This window comes from Hemitrygon akajei, chromosome 8, assembly GCF_048418815.1.
Source record: "Hemitrygon akajei chromosome 8, sHemAka1.3, whole genome shotgun sequence".
In the NCBI taxonomy this organism is placed as follows: Eukaryota; Metazoa; Chordata; class Chondrichthyes; order Myliobatiformes; family Dasyatidae; genus Hemitrygon; species Hemitrygon akajei.
Genome location: NC_133131.1, coordinates 1,438,438 through 1,462,016, shown reverse-complemented (window position 1 = coordinate 1,462,016; position 23,579 = coordinate 1,438,438). Strand labels below are relative to the sequence as shown.

The window sequence follows — 23,579 nt, the reverse complement described above, 5'->3', positions numbered from 1 at the left end:
TGGAAAAGCTGCAGAGGGTTGTAAACTCAGTCAGCTCCACCATCGACACCAGTCTCCCCAGCATCACGAAGGCAGCACCAATCATTAAGAACACATTCGGACATGCGCTCTTCTCATACTACCATCAGGGAGGTGGTTCAGGAGCCTGAACACACACACTCAATGTTTCAGGAATCCATGAACACTACTCCACAACAGACAGTCAAAAGCATCACCGGTACCTGCCTACCCACCATCAATGACATATATACAGAAAGGTGCTGGAAAAGGGCCAGTAACATCATGAAAGATCCCACCCACCCAGTGCGCTGCTTGTCCCACACCCATCAGGGAGGAAGCTATGTAGAATCCACGTCAGGACCACCAGACTCAAAAACTGTTACTTTCCCCAAGCAGTGAGGCTGATCAACCCTTCCATCCACTCACCCACCCCTCCACACCCCCAGTCACCACTCCTTTAACATTTCCTGTCAGTCACCTTATGTACAGACACTCCTGTGCCTGGCGTCACTTTATGGACATACAATCAATCTCTGGATATAAACTATCCTATGTATTTATATTTATTATGTTATTTGTATTTATTTATATTTATTTGTTCTCTACTGTGATTTTTTGTGCTGCATCAGATCTGGAGTAACAATTACTCTGTTCCCCTTTACATTTGTGTACTGGAACTGACATTAAACAATCTTGAATCTTGAACAATAACTACTACTCGTCAACATTATCAATGTACTTACATCACTGGGGGAGAGATTTCCCAGGTCTTCGTCTTGCTCTGAAGTCGCTTCATCCCTGTTCAGCTCATTACCCTGAAAGAAGTGAGGATGGGTAGTGTGGATCCAGACCTCCACCCTGCTGGTATCTTCCCCAACCTGCCGAAAAGTCTGCTTCTTGCCCCTGACTTTGGGGCCTGGGCTGTGATCTGATTCCTTGTGCCTCTTGAGTTCTGCCTGCTCAGCCTGGAATAGAAACAAAGAGACAATAGACACAAGAGATTATGTAGATACTGAAAATCCAGAGCAACACACACAAAATGCTGGAGGAACTCATCAAGCCAGGCAACATCAACGGAGAGGAATAAACAGTCAATGTTTCAGGCCAAGACCCTTCATCACGACTGAAAAGGGTGAAGAAGCCAGAATAAGAAGGTGGGGGGAGGGGAATGAGAAGGAGAACAAGCTAGCAGGTGATTGGGGAAGTGTGATGAAGTAAAAAGCTGGAAGATAGGGGAAAAAGTTAAGCTGGAGAAAGAATCTGAGAGGAGAATGGACCATGGGAGAAAGGGAAGGAGGAGCACACAAGGGGAGGTGAGGAGAAGAGGTAAGCGGCCAGAGTGGGGAATTGAACAATAGAGCAGGAGTTTCAGTACAGTAACTAGGTTGACAAACACAGGCACAAAGGTGTATGTCTGCAGTCTCTCCTAATTCCAGTATCGCCCAAAGTACTTAACAGTTCATTAACTACTTTCAAGTGACAATCCATCTTGCAGGCCAGAGGATCTCACAAACAATGAGCTAATGCTGGGACACACACAGAATGCCACGTTTTTCTGTAGATGTTTATATTTCTGCATCAATAAAATCACAAGTGAATTGAGTTGCTAGCCAGATGAGCTACTTCAGAGAACAGATAAGGGACAATATGGTAGCATTGCCATTAGTGTAATACTTCACACTGTCTGGAAGGAGTCCGAACGTCCTGTCCTCCGTGACCATGTGGGTTTCCTCTGGGTGCTCCACATTTCTCCCACATTCCAAAGACGCACGGGTTAGGGTTAGTAAGTTGTGGACATGCGATGTTAGTGACAGAAGCATGGAGACATTTTTGGACTGTCTGAAGTACATCCTGGACTGTGTTGATCATTGATGTAAACAATGAATCTGTTTTGATGTTTCGCTGTACCCATGATAAATAAAGCTAATCTTTATTCTTTAACTACTTTAGTGGGTCTGAAGTTACACATCAGACCAGGTAAGGGCACCAGTAACTTCATCAAAAGCTCAATAAAACACACAGTTCATCCAGCAAACTGGCTCTGTTCATCCCAAATCTGTTAACATGCTGGGTCTGAATCAACCTTTGTACCCTGCGGTTTGCTCTTTCAAACTCACTTCATTTCCCTTCAGACAGAAGCCCAGGGTGATGAAATCAGAGGCTGGATTGACAGACAGACAGACATACTTTATTGATCCCGAGGGAAATTGGGTTTCGTTACAACCACACCAACCAAGAATAGTGAAGAAATATAGCCACATAAAACCATAAATAATTAAATAATAAGTTCATCATGCCAAGTGGAAATAAGTCCAGGACCAGCCTATTGGCTCAGGATGTCTGACACTCCGAGGGAGGAGTTGTAAAGTTTGATGGCCACAGGTAGGAGTGACTTCCTATGATGCTCAGTGTTACATCTCGGTGGAATGAGTCTCTGGTTGAATGTACTCCTGTGCCTAACCAGTACATTATGGAGTGGATGGGAGTCATTGTCCAAGATGGCATGCAACTTGGACAGCATCCTCTTTTCAGACACCACCTTCAGAGAATCCAGTTCCAACCCCACAACATCACTGGCCTTACGAATGAGTTTGTTGATTCTGTTGGTGTCTGCTACCCTCAGCCTGCTGCCCCAGCACACAACAGCAAACATGATAGCACTGGCCACCACAGCCTCGTAGAACATCCTCAGCATTATCCGGCAGATGTTAAAGGATCTCAATCTCCTCAGGAAATAGAGACAGTTCGGACCCTTCTTGTAGACAGCTTCAGTGTTCTTTGACCAGTTCAGTTTATTGTCCATTCGTATCCCCAGGTATTTGTAATCCTCCACTATGTCTACACTGACCCCTTGGATGGAAACAGGGGTCACCGGTGCCTTAGCCCTCCTCAGGTCCACCACCAGCTCTTTAGCTTTTCTCACATTAAGCTGCAGATGATTCTGCTCGCACCATGTGACAAAGTTTCCCACTGTAGCCCTGTACTCGGCCTCATCTCCCTTGCTGATGCATCCAACTATGCATCAGCAAGGCAGATGTCTTAAACAGAACATGGTACAGTAGTGTAAAAGAGTATCACCATTTCAGCTTGGGGTGTTCTGTAGTTCAGTGTTAAATTTCAACGCCATCTGTAAGGAGTTTGTACGTTCTCCCCGTGGCTGTGTGAGCTTTCTCCAGGTGCTCTGGTTTCTTCCCAAAGTCCAAAGATGAACGGTTAGTAGTTTAATTGGTCGTTGAAAATTGTCCTGTGATTAGGCTGGTGGGTTGCAGGGTATGAGGTTTCTTGGGCCAGAAGGGCCTGTAATTCACCATATCATTAAATCAATAAACACTGCAGCACAGTACAGGCCCTTCGGCCTACTATGACATGCCAGCATTTTAACCTACTCTAAGATCAATCCAGCTTTTTTCCATCCATGTGCCTCTCTAGAAGTGTCTCTTAAATACCCCAAATGTATCTGGCTCTTGGAGAGTCAGATATTATCAGAACAGAGAGCCATTCAATCCCTCAAAATTGTTCTACTAATCAATGATAAGCACGGATATTAAGAATTACAAAACTGATCTAATGAGTGCAGGTCACTTCCCTCCCTTGGAAAGAAGGGGGTTGAGGTGGTGTCAGATTTTGTCGTGTAAATACAGTATACAACTCTCAAAGTCCAAACATATGTTGCCATCGTGAGAGGTGGAAATGAGTAAGGCTCTGTTGAAGCTCTTTAGGCCAATCCCCTGTACAGTGAATGCAATGGATTATAAAAGCGTTAATGAACTCCAGCATACAGACGATGGGAGAAGTAAGCTCCATTGGGAGCTAAAGGCTCAGTTAAGTTGTAAGTAAACATTACACACTGCAGAGGACCAAGGTTAAATCTGACTGTAACAATGTACTGTACCTAGGAGGTAGATACAAAGGGAAATTGAAATTTAGTAACTCTTTCAAAGAAACAACTAGATGTCTTATCTTTTCTTTATTCAGGGAAGAACTAATGAAATGAAAGGGCAGATATTCACTATCACAAGCTGTGAGAGACGATCATCCTTCAGAAATGACTCATGCCTTCCCAAGGATTTTTCCTATACAAAGACCTTCTCATGTAGACGTCAAAAAAGAATGGCAAGGTGGGCTGTTCAAAACTGTCACAAACAATAAGAAATATGATTTCATGAAGGAACAACACATCGACCAGTATTTTTAATAATACAGGTAGTAAATACTCTCATCATATTACTCTAGAGTGATGCACAAGATAAATTCCTGCAATGGTCCACTTCAACACATCTAACAGCTCCCCAGAACTACCCACTGGGTTTTACCTCCACCCCAAAACCTCACACAGCTACAGTAGCACAACACTATTTCAGCTCAGGACGTTGAAGTTCAGAGTTTAATTCTGATGACGTCTGTGAGGAGCTTGTCCGTTCCTCCCTGTGAAACACCTGGGTTTCGTTTGGGTGCTCCAGTTACCTCCCACAGTCAAGGCCAATTGGTCAACGAACAATGCACTGATTACGCTAAGATTAAATAGGTGGTTGCTGGGCAGCGTAGCTCGTTTGGCCGGAAAGGCCAATTCTGCACTGTATCACTAAATAAATAAATAAATAAATAAATAAATAGATATTCAGGCTACATCCACACTAGACCAGATAATTTTGAAAACGCCAGTTTCACGTAAAAATGATAGGCGTCCACACTATGCGTTTTTAAAAATATCTCTATCCACATTGAAACGGAGATTTCGGCGAATCTCCTCCTACTGAGCATGCGCAGGACACATCTACCGAAAACATGCAACATATTTGGTGTTGAATCTCACTGTGAAAGTGCGCGTTTGTGTAGTTACAAACTAGAAAAACTTAAAATGACGGACAGCTGTTGGCTCTCGCGCAGGAGAACTTAAAAGTAAAAAAAAACAAATACTGGAGCGTACGGAGGCAACCGACAGGGAGTTCACGGACAGATTGGCCCGGCTGACGACGAACATTGAAAAACTGACTAACTCTGTTGCATTAATAAAGCACCTTGTTAAATGTATAAATGCTTTAATGTCTGCATCAGTGTTATCTTGTATTTCCATACAATGTTACATTAGGCTGTTACATATCTATTGTCAGAGAAGTACTTGCATAAATAAGTAAACCACCTTCATACAAGCAAGGACAGAAAACAGGGCAATGTGAGTATACTTATTTATTCACACAAAATGCTGGTGGAACACAGCAGGCCAGGCAGCATCTATAAGGAGAAGCACTGTCAACGTTTCAGGCTGAGACCCTTCATCAGGAAGGCTTCTCCTTATAGATGCTACCTGGCCTGCTGTGTTCCACCAGCATTTTGTGTGTGTTGTTTGAATTTCCAGCATCTGCAGATTTCCTCGTGTTTGATACTTATTTATTCAGTAAGTTATGGGTCAAAGTATTTGGTGAGTACATTTCTAAACTCTTCTGACTTCAGTCTCATTGCTGTCTGTTCTGAAATTGTTAGGTTGCGTTCAAGAAAACAATGAAATAGCACGCTGCCGTCTGACAGCGTTTTCAGAAATCTCCGGTTACCCCGTCCACACTGATCTGCCCGAGCAGCATTTTCAAAAATACCCACCCTGGAAAGCGTTTCTGAAAAGCTCCGGTTTCATGGGACAAAAACGCCGTTTTAGTGTGGACGAAGGATAAAAACGAAGAGAAAAAGCTTCGGTTACAGATTTATCCAGTGTAGTGTGGACGTAGCCTTAAACAGACCCCTTCCCACAGATCCACCTGAACCAGGATTTCACCCCTACCCCCACAGATCCACCTGAACCAGGATTTCACCCCCCCTCCCACAGATCCACCAGAACCAGGATTTCACCCCTACCCACCCCGTCCCACAGATCCACCTGAATCAGGATTTCACCCCTACCCACCCCGTCCCACAGATCCACCAGAACCAGGATTTCACCCCTACCCACCCCGTCCCACAGATCCACCTGAATCAGGATTTCACCCCTACCCACCCCGCCCCACAGATCCACCTGAACCAGGATTTCACCCCTACCCACCCCGTCCCACAGATCCACCTGAATCAGGATTTCACCCCTACCCACCCCGTCCCACAGATCCACCTGAATCAGGATTTCACCCCTACCCACCCCGTCCCACAGATCCACCTGAATCAGGATTTCACCCCTACCCACCCCGTCCCACAGATCCACCTGAATCAGGATTTCACCCCTACCCACCCCGCCCCACAGATCCACCTGAACCAGGATTTCACCCCTACCCACCCCGTCCCACAGATCCACCTGAATCAGGATTTCACCCCTACCCACCCCGTCCCACAGATCCACCTGAATCAGGATTTCACCCCCCCCTCCCACAGATCCACCAGAACTTCACCCCCTCCCAGCACATTGCAAAGCTCCACCAGAACCAGGGTTCTACTCCCCACCACAGTCCCTCCAACATACCCAGCAGAACTGCCCTTTGCCTTCTCCATTCCATCATGTCCCTGTAACTTCACCTGCCAACTGTTACACCCACTCTCAGCTCCAAAGCTTTAAAAGCACTAGGACAGATACCTGAATAAGGAAGATGAGAAGGTTATAGCCCAAATGTTGGTAAATGGGATTGATTTGGATGGGTTATCTTGGCAGAGGAATGGTGCCAGCAGTGGGGGACGGTTTGGGTGCTGACACACCCAGCCCTGAGACACCAGGCAAAGACATTTGATGCCAAACAACTGGTTTATTGACCATTGCATAGTGTGTGTCTGGTGCATTTTCCTCTCTCTCTGCCCCTTTCTACTCTCAGTCCAGAGACCCATATCAGAATCAGGTTTATCATTACTCACATACATCATAATTCTTTTGTTTTTGAAGCAAATAAAATGACCATAGTATTGTGCAAAAGTCTTAGGCATGCTGGCTATATATATGGCTGTAAGGTTTTTGCCCAGTACTGTAACTGACTCAACAGCCCACCACCTGACTTCCAAGATCAGAGGTGGTATTTTCCCTGCACAGATGGAAACACATGAGCAGTTGCATTTCACACAAACACTCTCCCGCACACTGAGCTCTACCTGCTTCAGTATGTTCCAGTTCAAGTTTGCCACCTTGACTGTACACACATACAACCAAACGAAACATCTCTCCAGAATATGGTACACCCACACAGCACATAAAACAAAATTTAAGACTGTAAGTTATTAAAATATAATTCAAAATGCATGCAGTAAGGCACAGCACAGGTAAACAGTGAACAGCTTGTTGACCTGGTGATGAGAGCTCAGTGGTGGGAGGGTATTCATTAGTCTCACAGCCTGAGGGAAGAAGTTGTACCCAGTCGGACAGCCCTGGTCCTGATGCTCCTTCCTTTTGGTAGTGGGTCAAAGAGATTGTGAGATCCTCAACAATTCTTCAGTCCCTTAATAGGAGACGCTGGTGATCCTCTCAGTGGTTTTTACTGTCCTCTCTAGGGTTTTGCAGTTTCCGTACCACACAATGACTCTGGATGGTGCTCCTGTAGAAAGTTGTCAGAATGGGGGCAGGGAGCCCTGCACACCTCAATCTCCCCAGCAAGTGCAGACGTTGACTAATGAGGAGTGTTGAGAGTTCAAGTTAAATGTCCATTATATGCACACCAAGGAACTTTGTGCTATTCATGGCAGAGCCACTGTTGTGCAATGTTGTGTCTTCCTAAAGCTGACAATCATCTCTTTTGTCTTGCCCATAATGAAACTCAGGTGACAGTTTTACATCATTTGACAAGCCTCTCTGTCTCCTCTCCGTATGCCGACTCATCACTATTTTTGATGAGGCCAGCTACAGTTGTATCGTCAGTGAACTTGATGCATAAGGTGTGTAATGTGTTATGATAATATTAACAGGTACAGGGGTATCAGGACTAGGACTGGCAGACTGAGTAACTTTCTTCCCTCAGGCTGTGAGACTAATGAATACTCTGCCACCACCGAGTTCCTATCACTAGACAGCAAACTGTTTACTGTTTACACAATAAAACCTATCCATCTGCATCGTACACTATGGTGTGAAGGAAAAATGGAAAGTGAATCTGCAGCTGGTCGCCCAAAACACTAAGCAGGCTCCCACCTGGAAATCACCAAGAGAGCAGCATGCACGAAGAGAGATTTCCTGATACATATTCCCCTCAGTCCTTCTGTGTCAATGGAGTCTCACAGGAAGCAAGAAAGATCAGATTGCAGTCTGCGCTGTAAGCAATGAATGATCCAACGGGCACAGAGGAGGAGACGGGCAAAATAGTGAGCAGGGCTAACAGCTGCAATGGCTCTGGACCTACAGAAAGAAAAGTGGAGTGGACCACAAGTAACTTCTCATCCAAACCCCAGTTGTAACACAGCAGCTCTCTCTGGAAATCTCAGGCATTTAGAAATGGCAGGGAATGGGAAAGGAGATCTTACAGGCATCTTTCAATCCTGAAGACCAACTCAAACATTTCAACCAAATGTAATCAGGCACCACACTAGGGAGCACAGGCTGCTGCACATGAAGGTGGGTATGTCTGGGTATTCAGCTCCTCAGTGCAACATTAGAGCAGCAGTTAATGTGGCGCTCTACAGCGTCACTGACCTCGGTTCAATCCCTGCTGCTGTCTGACAGGAGTATGTACACTCTCCCCTTGACTGCATGGGTTTCCTCCAGGTGCTCCAACAGAACTAGGCATTTCACTCCTACCCCAACACATTCCGATTATTTATTTACCTTTAAATTAAAGATTAAAAAGAACATGCTCTGCACATGGCTTCAGATCATTTCAATCCACCCAAGAGCTTCTCTATTTTGTCCACCCTGTGTTTCACACTGGAACTGGAGAGAGACTTGAGAAGGGGTAGTGAGCAGAAATTACTGGTCAGCCTTTGGCAGTCATCCAAAAGGATGTGGGCTTTCAGGAGCCCTTGGATAATGAGGACAAGGAATGAAATCTTCACAATATAACACAATTTGTGCAGCTGTCAACTTGCAACTGTGTCCCAACTCTATAACACTGATGGGAGTTAGGGCAGCACAGTAGTGTAGTGAGTAGCACGATATCTGGGGACCCAGGTTCAATTCCCACCGCTGCCTATAAAGTACGTTCTCTCCATGACTGCACAAGTTTCCTTTGGGTGCTCCAGCTTCTTCCCATAGACCAAAGACCTACCGTTGGCAAGTTAATCGATCACTGTAAATTGTCCCTTAATTAGGCTAGTGTTAAACAGGGGGACTGCTGGGCATCATGGCTCAAAGGGTCGGAACAGCCAGTCCCACGCTACATGTTAATAAAGGGGTCGAAGGTGAAAAAGGAGTGTGTAACATGATACAGTAGTATTGCAGTTTTACAGCATAATATGTAACACTATTACAGCACCTGCAAACTTGGTTCAATTTCATTGCTGTAAGGAGTTTATACGTTCTCTCCATGACCACATAGGCTTCCTTCCATATTCCAAAAATGCACAGCTTAGGGTTAGAAGTTATGGACATGCTACGTTGACGCTAGAAGCTTGGCAATACTTGCGGGCTACCCCAGCACATCCTCAGACTGTGTTGGTTGTTGATGCAAATGACACATTTCACTGTATGCTTCGAAGTACATGTGACCAATAAAGGTAATATAATCTAAATGAAGAAGCTTTATTCTGAGAGCCCAACCTCTCAAACCCTGAGAGGATCCCATGGTGAAGTGTATGATTCTAAACAAGAGGCTAGACCTTTTGCTGCTCTGTATATAAAGTCACAGCACAAAAATCAGTGCTTTGGCCCAACTGGTGCAGTTATCCTTATTCAGTGTTAAAATAAAAATTTCTGTTCATGTCACACATCAGAAGGAATGCATGTGGTGGGAAAATTGCAAATGACCCATACTGAGAAACAGGCACTGGGTGCACGGTCCAATCCAGGCCTTTTTACCCAGCATGGCCTCTGGGTTTCATCTTTTTTGGAATAGCTGTTTTAAAAAGTACATTTTTCAAAAAAAATGCAACATATCCCTGTGTAATCCTGTGCTCCGACTTGCACTCAGTGCAGCCTTTTCAACCTCCCTGAAGTGTTGAAACCCAGTTCATTCTGTTTATTTTGTGAGAGAAGAGAGAGCAGGGCTTTGATCACAGTTTGTCCACTTGCCAAGCCTGCCATCACAGTCGTGCAGAAGGCACGAATGGTCATTTTCACACGGCCTGTCCAACTTGTTTTTCTGTTCTTGACAGGTCACACAGATCTCACAGTGTCTTCCAGCACCGCCACCAAGGTCTGTTTAGGACTAAGTAAACAGCAGTAAAAGCCAAGCTCATTCACTTGCTCTCTGCCTCCCTCCCACGCACGCACACACTGACAAGCTCTGCCAGCTTGCTGCCTGCACTGAGCGATAGACTGACCTTCCTTTTGGTTTCTTCGAAGAGGCTCATCAAACTCTCTCTGGCTGTAAGAATTGGATTACTAGCAGCCAGACTCCGCATGTAATAGTATACAGCATCCAGCTTCCGCCTCTGTTAAAAGAAAAATTTTAAAAAGAGCAGAGATGAAACCCGTTTAAAAAGCAGACAAATCTCAGCTGAACCCAATTATGAGGCATTCCCACAATTACTTCATTTTCACTGAAAACTATTAGTCATAAATTATCCAACTTTCATAAAAAAAATGCTGGATATTTTTCCCCCACTGGCTTACCCCTCTGAGGAGCAGATTTATCAGCTCAACACAAAAATAACAAGGCAGACTTCTCACACCCCTGTCCTGGCCTCTGGCTGTTCCGTGAGGTGGGCAGGCTCTCGACCTTTTCAATGCCCGTATCAGCATGGGTGTAGTTTAACAAGGAGGGGAGCGTTTACTGGCTGTACCTAAGGTTTCACATTCCTCGGGTCACTGAGATATAAACGCGAAAAGAAAACTGTCCATACACACGCAGCGCCACACACCTCACATGAGGTGAGGGTGTTGAGGCCCAACTCCAAGGAGATTAAAATTCCAACAGAAATGCACAAAATCTGTTCCATTTTTTGCAATATCCTGGCACCAACTCAAAGTCAAACCCACGCAGTGCAGCTTTCAGTGCCACGAGATTGAATTCCTTGCCCTATTTCAAATGGGAAATTTAATCAGCAAGCCCTCTGGGAAAAGAATGACTCCTCATTATCACTTCAGATCCTTCCCCAGAACAAATCTCACATCAGCCAATGGCATCTAGTGGCACGAAGGATACATGCCAACCCCAACTCAGATTCAAAAGCTTACAGATTAAAGTGAGGCTTAAAGATCTACTTTCCAAAAGGTCTGATTAACTTAAGACTCATCACAGTTGTAAGAATACCAGTCCCAGACAGTTTGGAGAGGATCAGCACAGTGACTTATACAAGACACAACTCCCACCATTCTGTACGCAGCACAATCCCACGGGCAGGCTTCTGGGAATGTCAGCTTGGGCTGGAATGTTGGCCACCACTGCGGAAAACCTCCCTGCTCTTCTTCAGCATATCTTTAAACGGGAACATCCAGATGTGTTGGCCTTATTCAGACATTCGGTAAGAAGGAGCAGGGGAATAACTAGCGACGTGTTTGAGCTGAATTGGGAGAGTTGGGACCATGTCAGTCAAAGGGTTCAAAATCTGGCATGCACCGGAGGTGGGGGAGGAGTGAACACCAGTCACTGGCTCCACATTACTGTTACATTAACCACTACCGTATGAAGACAATCATTGTGGACACGGCTCTTCAGAGAGTATTTGCACAGGGAGAGGTGAACAGCTGAGGTCGGTTATGTTCTTTCAGTGAAGAGGAGGAGGAATAAATAACCCAGTACCTGGGAAAACCAGTGCCCAGGTGTGTCTGTTACCAGGCAGAAGGGGCAGCTAAAGGGCTCGGAGTCGCAGTTTATTTAACTGGCTGTTTCATGCCAGCTCCAACCATGAAGTCAGTGCCCTTCCCTGAGGAACACTCTGCACCAATGTCACTTCCTTTCTCAGAAAGTTATGTTGCAATTTTACAAAACTCCAGTTAGGCCGTATCTGGAGTATTTCATACAGCTCTGATTGCTACATTATAGGAATAATGTCATGGCTTTGGAGAGACTTGGAGAAGTTTATCAGGATGTTGCCTGGATTACAGAGCAGGTGCTATAATGAGAGGTTTGACAAACTTGCGTTGTTCTTTTCTGGAGCAGCGGAGGCTAAGGGGAGATCTGATAAAGACTGATAAGAGGCAGACATTATTTACCAAGGGATGAAATATCTAATACCAGAGGGCATGCATTTAAGATGATGGGGGGTAATTTCAAAGGAGATGTGAGAGGCAAGATTTTTTTCGTAAAAGACAAGAGTATGTTGGATGCCTGGGTTATGATGCTTGGGGTAGATGCTAGAGGCAGATATTTAGACTTTTAACAGACTTTTAGAAAGACACCAGGAATGTGAGGAAAATGGAAGGATATGGACATAGTCTGGGCAGAAGAGATTAATTTACTTTGTCATTTGATTATTAATTTAATTGGTTTGGCACAATGTTGTGGGCCGAGGGCCTGTTCCTGTGCTGTACTCTCCTGTTGTCCTATAACACTCGGGGGTGAACACACACAGGATCAGTAACTGGCTAACACATTAACTTCGACCCAGAACAGTGCCACGCATCTCCTAACCCTACACTCTTCCTGCTTCCCCTGAGAGGGCACACAAGCCAAACAACAGGTTCTTCTGCACATCAGCCAGCAGACAGCTCAGTGAAGCCTTAACACAAGGGATGGACTGCAGCTCAGTGAGGCATTAACACAAGGGATGGACTGCAGCTCAGTGAGGCATTAACACAAGGGACAGACTGCAGCTCAGTGAGGCATTAACACAAGGGACAGACTGCAGCTCAGTGAGGCATTAACACAAGGGACAGACTGCAGCTCAGTGAGGCATTAACACAAGGGATGGACTGCAGCTCAGTGAGGCATTAACACAAGGGACAGACTGCAGCTCAGTGAGGCATTAACACAAGGGACAGACTGCAGCTCAGTGAGGCATTAACACAAGGGATGGACTGCAGCTCAGTGAGGCCTTAACACAAGGGACGGACTGCAGCTCAGTGAAGCCTTAACACAAGGGATGGACTGCAGCTCAGTGAGGCATTAACACAAGGGACAGACTGCAGCTCAGTGAGGCATTAACACAAGGGATGGACTGCAGCTCAGTGAGGCATTAACACAAGGGATGGACTGCAGCTCAGTGAGGCATTAACACAAGGGATGGACTGCAGCTCAGTGAGGCATTAACACAAGGGATGGACTGCAGCTCAGTGAGGCATTAACACAAGGGATGGACTGCAGCTCAGTGAAGCCTTAACACAAGGGATGGACTGCAGCTCAGTGAGGCATTAACACAAGGGACAGACTGCAGCTCAGTGAGGCATTAACACAAGGGACAGACTGCAGCTCAGTGAGGCATTAACACAAGGGACGGACTGCAGCTCAGTGAGGCATTAACACAAGGGATGGACTGCAGCTCAGTGAGGCATTAACACAAGGGACGGACTGCAGCTCAGTGAGGCATTAACACAAGGGATGGACTGCAGCTCAGTGAGGCATTAACACAAGGGATGGACTGCAGCTCAGTGAGGCATTAACACAAGGGATGGACTGCAGCTCAGTGAGGCATTAACACAAGGGATGGACTGCAGCTCAGTGAGGCATTAACACAAGGGACAGACTGCAGCTCAGTGAGGCATTAACACAAGGGATGGACTGCAGCTCAGTGAGGCATTAACACAAGGGACAGACTGCAGCTCAGTGAGGCATTAACACAAGGGATGGACTGCAGCTCAGTGAGGCATTAACACAAGGGACAGACTGCAGCTCAGTGAGGCATTAACACAAGGGATGGACTGCAGCTCAGTGAGGCATTAACACAAGGGACAGACTGCAGCTCAGTGAGGCATTAACACAAGGGACAGACTGCAGCTCAGTGAGGCATTAACACAAGGGACAGACTGCAGCTCAGTGAGGCATTAACACAAGGGATGGACTGCAGCTCAGTGAGGCATTAACACAAGGGTTGGACTGCAGCTCAGTGAGGCATTAACACAAGGGACAGACTGCAGCTCAGTGAGGCATTAACACAAGGGATGGACTGCAGCTCAGTGAGGCATTAACACAAGGGACGGACTGCAGCTCAGTGAGGCATTAACACAAGGGATGGACTGCAGCTCAGTGAGGCATTAACACAAGGGACAGACTGCAGCTCAGTGAGGCATTAACACAAGGGACAGACTGCAGCTCAAAGGATAATGAAAAACAGAAGACAAGATGGAGAAGCAGGATTTCCCAGTTTAATTCCAATCCCACACTCTCATTCTAACATGTCAGACCATAGCCACCTCCTCTGCCACGAGGCCACCCTTAGGCTGGAGGAACAACACCTCATTTCTGTCTGGGTAGCCTCCAATCTCGATTTCTCTAACTTCTGGTACTCACCACCCCCCCCCCCCCCCCCCCACCCAACTTCCTAAACTCCCCACTCTGGCTCCCATCTCACTTGCCTATCAACTCCCCCTAGCACCCCTCGCTCTTCCCTTCCTCCCATCAGACTCCTCCTCCAGCCCATGTCGACTGTTTATTCCTCTTCATAGATGCTGCCTGACCTGCTGAGTTCCTGCAGCATTTTGTGTGGATTGATCTGGAGAAGTTACAATTGCTCCATTCCACTGCGCAGCCATGATTTCAGTGTAAGTGTAAGATGTTAAATGCTAGCCCACAACTTAACCCGAGAGCAGGATTCGAGCTCCTCTCAACCCTTCCACAGTGGCTACCCAGATGACAGCACTTGGTAACGATGAGATAGCCATATACCAACCCACTCTCCTGGGTGCAGTTGTCTTGGATGTTAACCCTACAACTTACACCAGGGAAGTTCCAGTAGCTCTGGGCCAGCCACATTCTGCACAATGTTACCCAGCCCAAATATATCACAGTATTTCCCTATTCAGGAATAGATAGAAATTGCAGCAGAACACACAGGAAAAATATCAATAAGACTGAAAGAGGGGAAATCTACAATGTTGCCAGGATTTGAGGATCTGAGTTATAGGGAAAGTTTGAATAGGTTAGGACTTTATTCCCTGGAGTGTAGGAGATTGAGAAGATTCGATAAAAGTATACAAAATTATGAGGGGAATTGATAGGGTAAATCCTCCAAGAAGATCACAACCTTGTCATGATTTGGAGGCCGGTGTTGCTCAATGACCTGGAGAGCTATGGACTTGGAGTCAGGACTTTACGCTTCACCTCTTGGTAGGGCCACCCATGCAAACAGGTGAAAGGGTAGAGGCCAAACTAAGAGTGGTCTACCAGGCCTGCAGGTCCAGAAGTTCAGCTCAGGGCCAACAACCCTGAGTGGTAAAACAAAATGATTACAAACACAGCAATGAAGAACCCTACAACTGTATTTCAGAGTATCCACCTGGGACTTCCATGTCTGACTGCAGGTGGAAGCTAATGGCACGATGAAGGAAGCCATGAACACTGCCAGAGATGGAAGACCTTCAATGTTGCCCTAAATGTCAGCAGAGTAATGGGCAAAAGCCGAAGAGAGGGCATATAATAGAGCAAGAAATACAACTGAAGGTAAATACAAGAAGTCATTAAGGAAAAGATGGTACAAAAGTAACCTAGCCAATAACATTAAAGAGGATACTGAAAATTTCTTCAAATACATAAAGTGTAAAAGACAGGCAAAAGTAGATATCAGACTGCTGGAAAATGATGCTGGAGAGGTAGTAATGGGGGGCAAGGAAATGGCAGACAAACAGGGCAAGTATTTTGGATCAGTCTTCACTACAGAAGACACTAGTAATATGGTGGAAGACCCAGAGTGTCAAGTGTCAGAAATGTGTGAAGTTGCCTTCACTAGGGAGAAGGGTATTGGGAAACTGAAATGTCTGAAAGTCAATCAGTCATCTGGACTGGATGGTGTACACCCTAGGGTTCTGAAAGTGGTGGCTGAAGAGATTGTAAAAGCATTAGTAATTATCTTTAAAAGAATCACTAGGTTCCAGAAGACTGGAATAATACTCCACTCTTCAATAAGGGAGAGGCAGAAGAAAGGAAATTATACCCCAATTAGCCTGACAGCGATTAGGAAGATGTTGGATTTGATTGTTAAGGATGTGGTTTCAGGGTATTTAGAGGCACATGATAAGGGAAAATCTTCCCTGACATATTTGTTGGAATTCTTTGAAGACATATCAAGCAGGATAGACAAAGGAGAATCAGTTGATGTTGTGTACTTGGAATTTCAGAAGGCCTTTGACAAGGTGCCACATGAGGCTGCTTAACAAGTTAAGAGCACATGGTATTACAGGAAAGATTCTAGCATGGATAAAGCAGTGGCTGAATGGCAGGAGGCAAAGAGTAGGAACAAAGGGAAACTTTTCTGGTTAGCCAGTGACTAGTGATGTTCCACAGGGATTTGCGTTGGGAATGCTTTTTTACATTACAGTAGCATACAAAAGTTTGGGCACCCCGGTCAAAATTTCTGTTACTGTGAATAGCTAAGCGAGTGGATGACCTGATTTCCCAAAGGCATGAAGTTAAAGATAACACATTTCTTTAATATTTTAAGCAAGATTACTTTTTTATTTTCATCTTTTGCAGTTTCAAAATAAAAAAGGAAAAGGGCCTGAAGCAAAAGTTTGGGCACCCAGCATGGTCAGTACTTAGTAACACCCCCTTTGGCAAGTCTCACAGCTTGTAAATGCTTTCTGTAGCCAGCTAAGAGTGTTTCAATTCTTCTTTGGGGGATTTTCGCCCATTCTTACTTGCAAAAGGCTTCTGTGAGATTCTTGGGCTGTCTTGCATGCGCTGCTCTTTTGAGGTCTATCCACAGATTTTTGATGATGTTTAGGTTGGGGGACTCTGAGGGCCATGGCAAAACCTTCAGCTTCTGCCTCTTGAGGTAGTCGATTGTGGATTTTGAGGTGTGCTTAGGATCATTATCCTGTTGTAGAAGCCATCCTCTTTTCATCTTCAGCTTTTACTGAAGTACATGGCAAGTACGATGTTGTGGGAATAACAGAGACATGGCTTCAAGCGGACAGGGCCTGGGAAATGAATATTCAAGGATATACGTCTTCTCAAAAGGACAGACTGACAGGCAGAGGGGGTGGGGTGGCTCTGTTGGTGAGGAATGATATTCAGTCCCTTGCGAGGGGGAACACAGAATCTGGGGATGTAGAGTCAGTATGGATAGAACTGAGAAATTCTAAGGGTAGAAAGACCCTAGTAGGAGTTAACTACAGGCCCCCAAACAGCAGTCTGGATGTAGGGTGTAAGTTGAATGAAGAGTTAAAATTGGCATGTCGCAAAGGTAATGATACAGTTGTCATGGGGGATTTCAACATGCAGGTAGACTGGGAGAATCAGGATGGTACTGGACCCCAAGAAAGGGAGTTTGTGAAGTGCCTCCGAGATGGATTCTTAGAACAGCTTGTATTGGAGCCTACCAGGGAGAAGGCAATTCTAGATTTAGTGTTGTGCAATGAACTGGATTTGATCAGGGACCTGGAGGTAAAGAAACCATTAGGAGGTAGTGACCATAATATGATATGTTTTAACCTACAATTTGAAAAGGAGAAGGGAAAATCGGATGTGTCAGTATTACAGTTGAACAAAGGGAACTATGGAGCTATGAGGGAGGAGCTGGCCAAAGTTCAATGGAACAAAACCCTAGCAGGGAAGACAGTGGAACAACAATGGCAGGTATTTCTGGGAATAATGCAGAAGGTGCAGGATCAGTTCATTCCAAAGAGGAAGAAAGATCCTAAGGGGAGTAAAAGGCGGCCATGGCTGACGAGGGAAGTAAAGGGCAATATAAAAATGAAAGAGAAGACGTATAACATAGCAAAGATGAGCGGGAAACCAGAGGACTGGGAAGCTTTTAAAGAGCAACAGAAGATAACAAAAAAGGCAATACGCCGAGAAAAAAATGAGGTACAAAGGTAAACTAGCCAAGAATATAAAGGAGGATAGTAAAAGCTTCTTTAGGTATGTGAATAGCAAAAGAATAGTTAAGACCAAAATTGGACCATTGAAGACAGAAACGGGTGAATTTATTATGGGGAACAAGGAAATGGCAGATGAGTTGAACAAGTACTTTGGATCTGTCTTCACTAGGGAAGACACAATCAATCTCCCAGATGTAATAGTGGTCAAAGGAACTAGGGTAAAGGATGAACTGAAGGAAATTTAGATTAGGCAAGAAACGGTGTTGGATAGACTGTTGAGTCTGAAGGCTGATAAGTCCCCGGGACCTGATGGTCTGCATCCCGGGGTACTTAAAGAGGTGGCTCTAGAAATCGTGGACGCATTGGTAATCATTTTCCAATGTTCTATAGATTCAGGAACAGTTCCTGCTGACTGGAGGGTGGCTAATGTTGTCCCACTTTTCAAGAAAGGAGGGAGAGAGAAAACAGGGAATTATAGACTGGTTAGCCTGACGTCAGTGGTAGGAAAGATGCTGGAGTCAATTATAAAAGAGGAAATTACGACACATTTGGATAGCAGTAGAAGGATCAGTCTGAGTCAGCATGGATTTATGAAAGGAAAATCATGCTTGACTAATCTACTGGAGTTTTTTGAGGATGTAACTATGAAAATGGACAAGGGAGAGCCAGTGGATGTAGTGTACCTGGACTTCCAGAAAGCTTTTGATGAAGTCCCACATAGGAGATTAGTGGGCAAAATTAGGGCACATGGTATTGGGGGCAGAGTACTGACATGGATTGAAAATTGGCTGGCTGACAGGAAACAAAGAGTAGCGATTAACGGGTCCCTTTCAGAATGGCAGGCAGTGACCAGTGGGGTACCGCAAGGTTCGGTGCTGGGACCGCAGCTGTTTACAATATACATTAATGATTTAGATGAAGGGATTAAAAGTAACATTAGCAAATTTGCTGATGACACAAAGCTGGGTGGCAGTGTAAAATGTCAGGAGGGTGTTATGAGAATGCAGGGTGACTTGGACAGGTTGGGTGAGTGGGCAAATGTATGGCAGATGCAGTTTAATGTGGATAAATGTGAGGTTATCCACTTTGGTGGCAAGAACAGGAAGGCAGATTACTATCTAAATGGAGTCAAGTTAGGAAAAGGGGAAGTACAACGAGATCTAAGTGTTCTTGTACATCAGTCAATGAAAGTAAGCATGCAGGTACAGCAGGCAGTGAAGAAAGCTAATGGCATGCTGGCCTTTATAACAAGAGGAATTGAGTATAGGAGTAAATAGGTCCTTCTGCAGCTGTACAGGGCCCTGGTGAGACCCCACCTGGAGTATTGTGTGCAGTTTTGGTCTCCAAATTTGAGGAAGGACATTCTTACTACTGAGGGAGTGCAGCGTAGGTTCACAAGGTTAATTCCAGGAAGGGCGGGACTTTCATATGTTGAAAGATTGGAGCGACTGGAATTTAGAAGGATGAGAGGGGATCTGATTGAGACATATAAGATTATTAAGGGATTGGACACGCTGGAGGCAGGAAGCATGTTCCCGCTGATGGGTGAGTCCAGAACTAGAGGCCACAGTTTAAGAATAAGGGGTAGGCCATTTAGAACTGAGATGCGGAAAAACTTTTTCCCCCAGAGAGTGGTGGATATGTGGAATGCTCTGCCCCAGAAGGCAGTGGAGGCCAAGTCTCTGGATGCATTCAAGAGTGAGTTAGATAGAGCTCTTATAGATAGCGGGGTCAAGGGATATGGGGAGAGGGCAGGAACAGGGTACTGATTGTGTATGATCAGCCATGATCACAGTGAGTGGTGGTGCTGGCTAGAAGGGCCGAATGGCCTACTCCTGCACCTATTGTCTATTATCTATTGTCTATTTTTTTACAGATGGTGTGATGTTTGCTTCCAGAATTTGCTGGTATTTAATTGAATTCATTCTTCCCTCTACCAGTGAAATGTTCCCCATGCCACTGGCTGCAACACAAGCCCAAAGCATGATCGATCCACTCCCGTGCTTAACAGTTGGAGGTGTTCTTTTCATGAAATTCTGCACCCTTTTTTCTCCAAACATACCTTTATTCATTGCGGCCAAAAAGTTCTATTTTAACTTCATCAGTCCACAGGACTTGTTTCCAAAATGCATCAGGTTTGTTTAGATGTTCCTTTGTAAATTTCTGATGCTGAATTTTGTGGTGAGGACACAGGAAAGGTTTTCTTCTGATGACTCTTCCATGAAGGTCATGTTTGTGCAGGTGTTGCTGCACAGTGGAACAGTGCACCACCATTCTAGAGCCTGCTAAAATTTCCTGAACGTCTTTTGCAGTCAAACAGGGGTTTTGATTTGCCTTTCTAGCAATCCTACGAGCAGTTCTCTTGGAAAGTTTTCTTGGTCTTCCAGACGTCAACTTGACCTCCACTGTTCCTGTTAACTGCCATTTCTTAATTACATTATGAACTGAGGTAACGGCTACCTAAAAACACTTTGCTATCTTCTCATAGCCTTCTCCTGCTTCGTGGGCATCATTTATTTTAATTTTCAGAGTGCTAGGCAGCTGCTTAGAGGAGCCCATGGCTGCTGATTGTTGAGACAATGTTTGAGGAGTCAGGGTATTTATAAAGCTTTGAAATTTGCATCACCTGGCCTTTCCTAACGATAACTGTGAACAAGCTAATTAAGCACTGAGACCATGGTAAAAGTTATGAGAGCTCAAATCTCTTGGGGTGCCCAAACTTTTGCATGGTGCTCCTTTCCTTTTTTCACTCTAAAATTGTACAAAAAACTAATACACTAATCTTGCTTAAAATGCTGAAAAGAATGTTTCATCTTTAACTTTATGACTTTTGGAGATCAGTTATTCTTCTACTCACTTAACTATTCACAGTAACAGAAATTTTGACCAGGATGCCCAAACTTTTGCATGCCACTGTATATGTCAATGACTTGGATGATGGAATTGATGGCTTTGTTGCAAAGTTTACAGATGATATGGAGATAGGTGGAGGGGCAGGTAGTTTTGAGGATGTAGAGGGGCTATAGAAGGACTTAGATTAGGAGAATGAGCAAAGAAATGGCAGGTGGGATACAGTGTCAGGAAGTGTATGGTCATGCACCTTAGAAACAAAAGGGTAGACTATTTTCTAAATGGAGAGAACTTTCAAAAATCTGACATGCAAAGGGACTTGGGAGTCCTTGTGCAGGATTCCCTAAAGGTTAATTTGCAGGTTGAGTCTGTCGTGAGGAATGCACATGCAATGTTGGCACACATTTCAAGAGGACTAGAATATAAATGTAAGGATATAATATTGAGGCTTTATTAAGCACTGGTGAAGCCTCATTGTGAGCAGTTTTGGGCCTCTTATCTTAGAAAGGACATGCTAACACTGGAGAGGGTTCAAAGCAGATAGGTTTGAATGGCTTGTCAAATGAAGAGTGATTGATGGCTCTTGGTCTGTATACATTGGAATTCAGAATAATGAGGGGTGACAAACCCATCAAACAGTGAAAGGCCTTGACAGAGTGGATGTGGAGAGGATGTTTCCGATGGTGGTAGGACGAGAGGACACAGCCTCAGAATAGAAGGTTGCCCTTTTTGAATGGAAATAAAGAAGGAATTTCTTTGCCCAGAAAGTGGTAAATCTGTGGAATTTGTTGCCACAAACAGCTGTGGAGGCCAAGTTTTTATGTATATTTAAGGCAGAGGTTGATAAGTTCTTTATTGGTCAGGGCATGAAGGGATTTGAGAAGAAGGCAAGAGAGTGAAATGGATCAGCCATGATGAAATGACAGAGCAGACTCAATGGGCCAAATGGCCTAATTCTGCTTCTGTATCTTATGGTCTTAAGAGAGAGGAGAGATAGGATAAATGCAAACAGGCGTTTTCCACTGAGGTTGAGTGAGACTAGAACTAGAGGTCTTATGTTAAGGATGAAAGGTGACCTGTTTAAGGGAAACATGAGGGGGAACTTCTTCACTCAGAGGGTGGTGAGAGTATGGAATGACCTGCCAGTGCAAGTGGTGGATTTGGGTTCGATTTTGGCCTTTAAGACAAATTTGGATAAGTACATGGATGGGAAGGATATGGAGGGTTATGGGTTGATGGGACTAGGCAGATTAACAGTTCAGCACAAGCCAAATTTCTGTGCTGTAGTGCCCTATGATTATGACTGTATGACACAGTGCACCTTGCTCCACCACCCTACACAAGGTTCAAATACTACATTAACTGTAAACTGCTGGTTCATTTATTTACACTGTTTACTTGGTGTGCTAGATTAAGGTAGAGAATTGTTATTTTTCTTGTGTTTTTGTCTTTGTTCAATATTCCTATGGCTGTTTGTATCTAATCACCTATATAGGTGTAAATGCTTAGTGAATTTGTCAATAATTGTAATACATCTGCTTCTGTATTCTTTGAGAAGCTTCTGTATTCTTTGAGAAGCTTCTTAGACTGCCTGTACATCAGGCCACTATTTTATAGTCTAATTGTTTATCACTGGAAGGTTGATTACTTTAGTCAGAGTTAGCTTTTGCTGATGACATCCACGACTTTTTCTGTTTCTCGACTGCTCTTTGCTCATTTTTTGTTCTTATAATGTGTCATACATTAGGGTTGGGGGTTTATGCCCCATTCTTGGCTTCAAAACCTCAAGATCACAACAATGGTTATGTTTTTTCTGGTTAGTCTGCAGATTTCCTGAGCTCTATCACCAACTCAAGCACAGGATCCCATGGCTCGGGATCATACAGGGAAACAGTACTTCACCCACCTTGTCGGTACCAACAGAGACACCTCCCTACATTAATCCCATTGCCAGTATTGCCTCTATGCCTCTCGCCAGGCAAGTACCTGACCAAAAGCATTTTAGATGTTGTAATTGTATTTGTCTCTGGCAGTTCATTCCAGACATTTGCCACCTTCTGTGTGAAAATCATTATCCCTCTAAACATTTCCCTTTAAATTTGTGACCTCTAGTTCTGGACTGCCCTGCACTAGAAAAGGGGGATCTCTTGCAGATGACGAGAGTGTAACTGTTCAACAAACTGGGCAAGTTTTGATGAGTGGATGAGAGGCTCGGCAAGGTGAGTTTGTGATTTGCACCTCTTCCAGTGGCAGATGGCAATTCGACAATAAATGTCCTTAACAAAAACAGAGCATTTAACGGAAGACAACCTTGTGAAATGTTGAACAAGAGAAAATCTGCAGATGCTGGAAATCTGAGCAACACACATAAAATGCTGGAGGAACTCGGCAGGCTAGGCAGCATTTATGGAAAAAAGGAACAATCGCCGTTTCAGGCCAAAACCCTTCAGCAGGACTGGAGAAAAAAGCTGAGGAGTAGATTTGAAAGGTGGGGTGAGGGGAGAGAGAAACGCCAGGCGATAGAGATACCAGAGGGCATCTTTGCTCCATCCTCCAGAACAAGTGACCACTTATTTTAATTCCACTTCCCATTCCAGCAAGTCCATCCATGACCTCCTCCAATGTCGTGATGAGACCACACTCAGGTTGGAGGAACAACACCTTGTATTCCATTTGGGTAGCCTCCAACCTAATGGCATGAACATCAATTTCTCAAACTTCCAGTAATGCCTCCCTCCTTCACCATTTCCCATCCCCTTTTCCCTCTCTC

At 44.8% G+C, this 23,579-nt stretch overlaps 1 protein-coding gene across 2 annotated transcripts in view; it reads right to left on the bottom strand.

The window, feature by feature from the left end:
* smg6 (SMG6 nonsense mediated mRNA decay factor) overlaps window positions 1-23,579 on the bottom strand; it is a 520,319-nt gene that overhangs the window by 451,785 nt on the left and 44,955 nt on the right. The window contains exons 1-3 of one of the 2 annotated variants that reach the window (XM_073053021.1): window positions 10,658-10,742; window positions 10,366-10,476; window positions 744-965 (exon numbers count right to left, since the gene is read on the bottom strand). In XM_073053021.1, the coding sequence (XP_072909122.1) occupies window positions 744-965; window positions 10,366-10,446 (303 nt within the window). In that variant the 5' untranslated portion in view covers window positions 10,447-10,476; window positions 10,658-10,742. Of the gene's footprint in view, window positions 1-743; window positions 966-10,365; window positions 10,477-10,657; window positions 10,743-23,579 lie in introns of those variants that run through there. The other variant, XM_073053020.1, reaches the window with a different exon arrangement.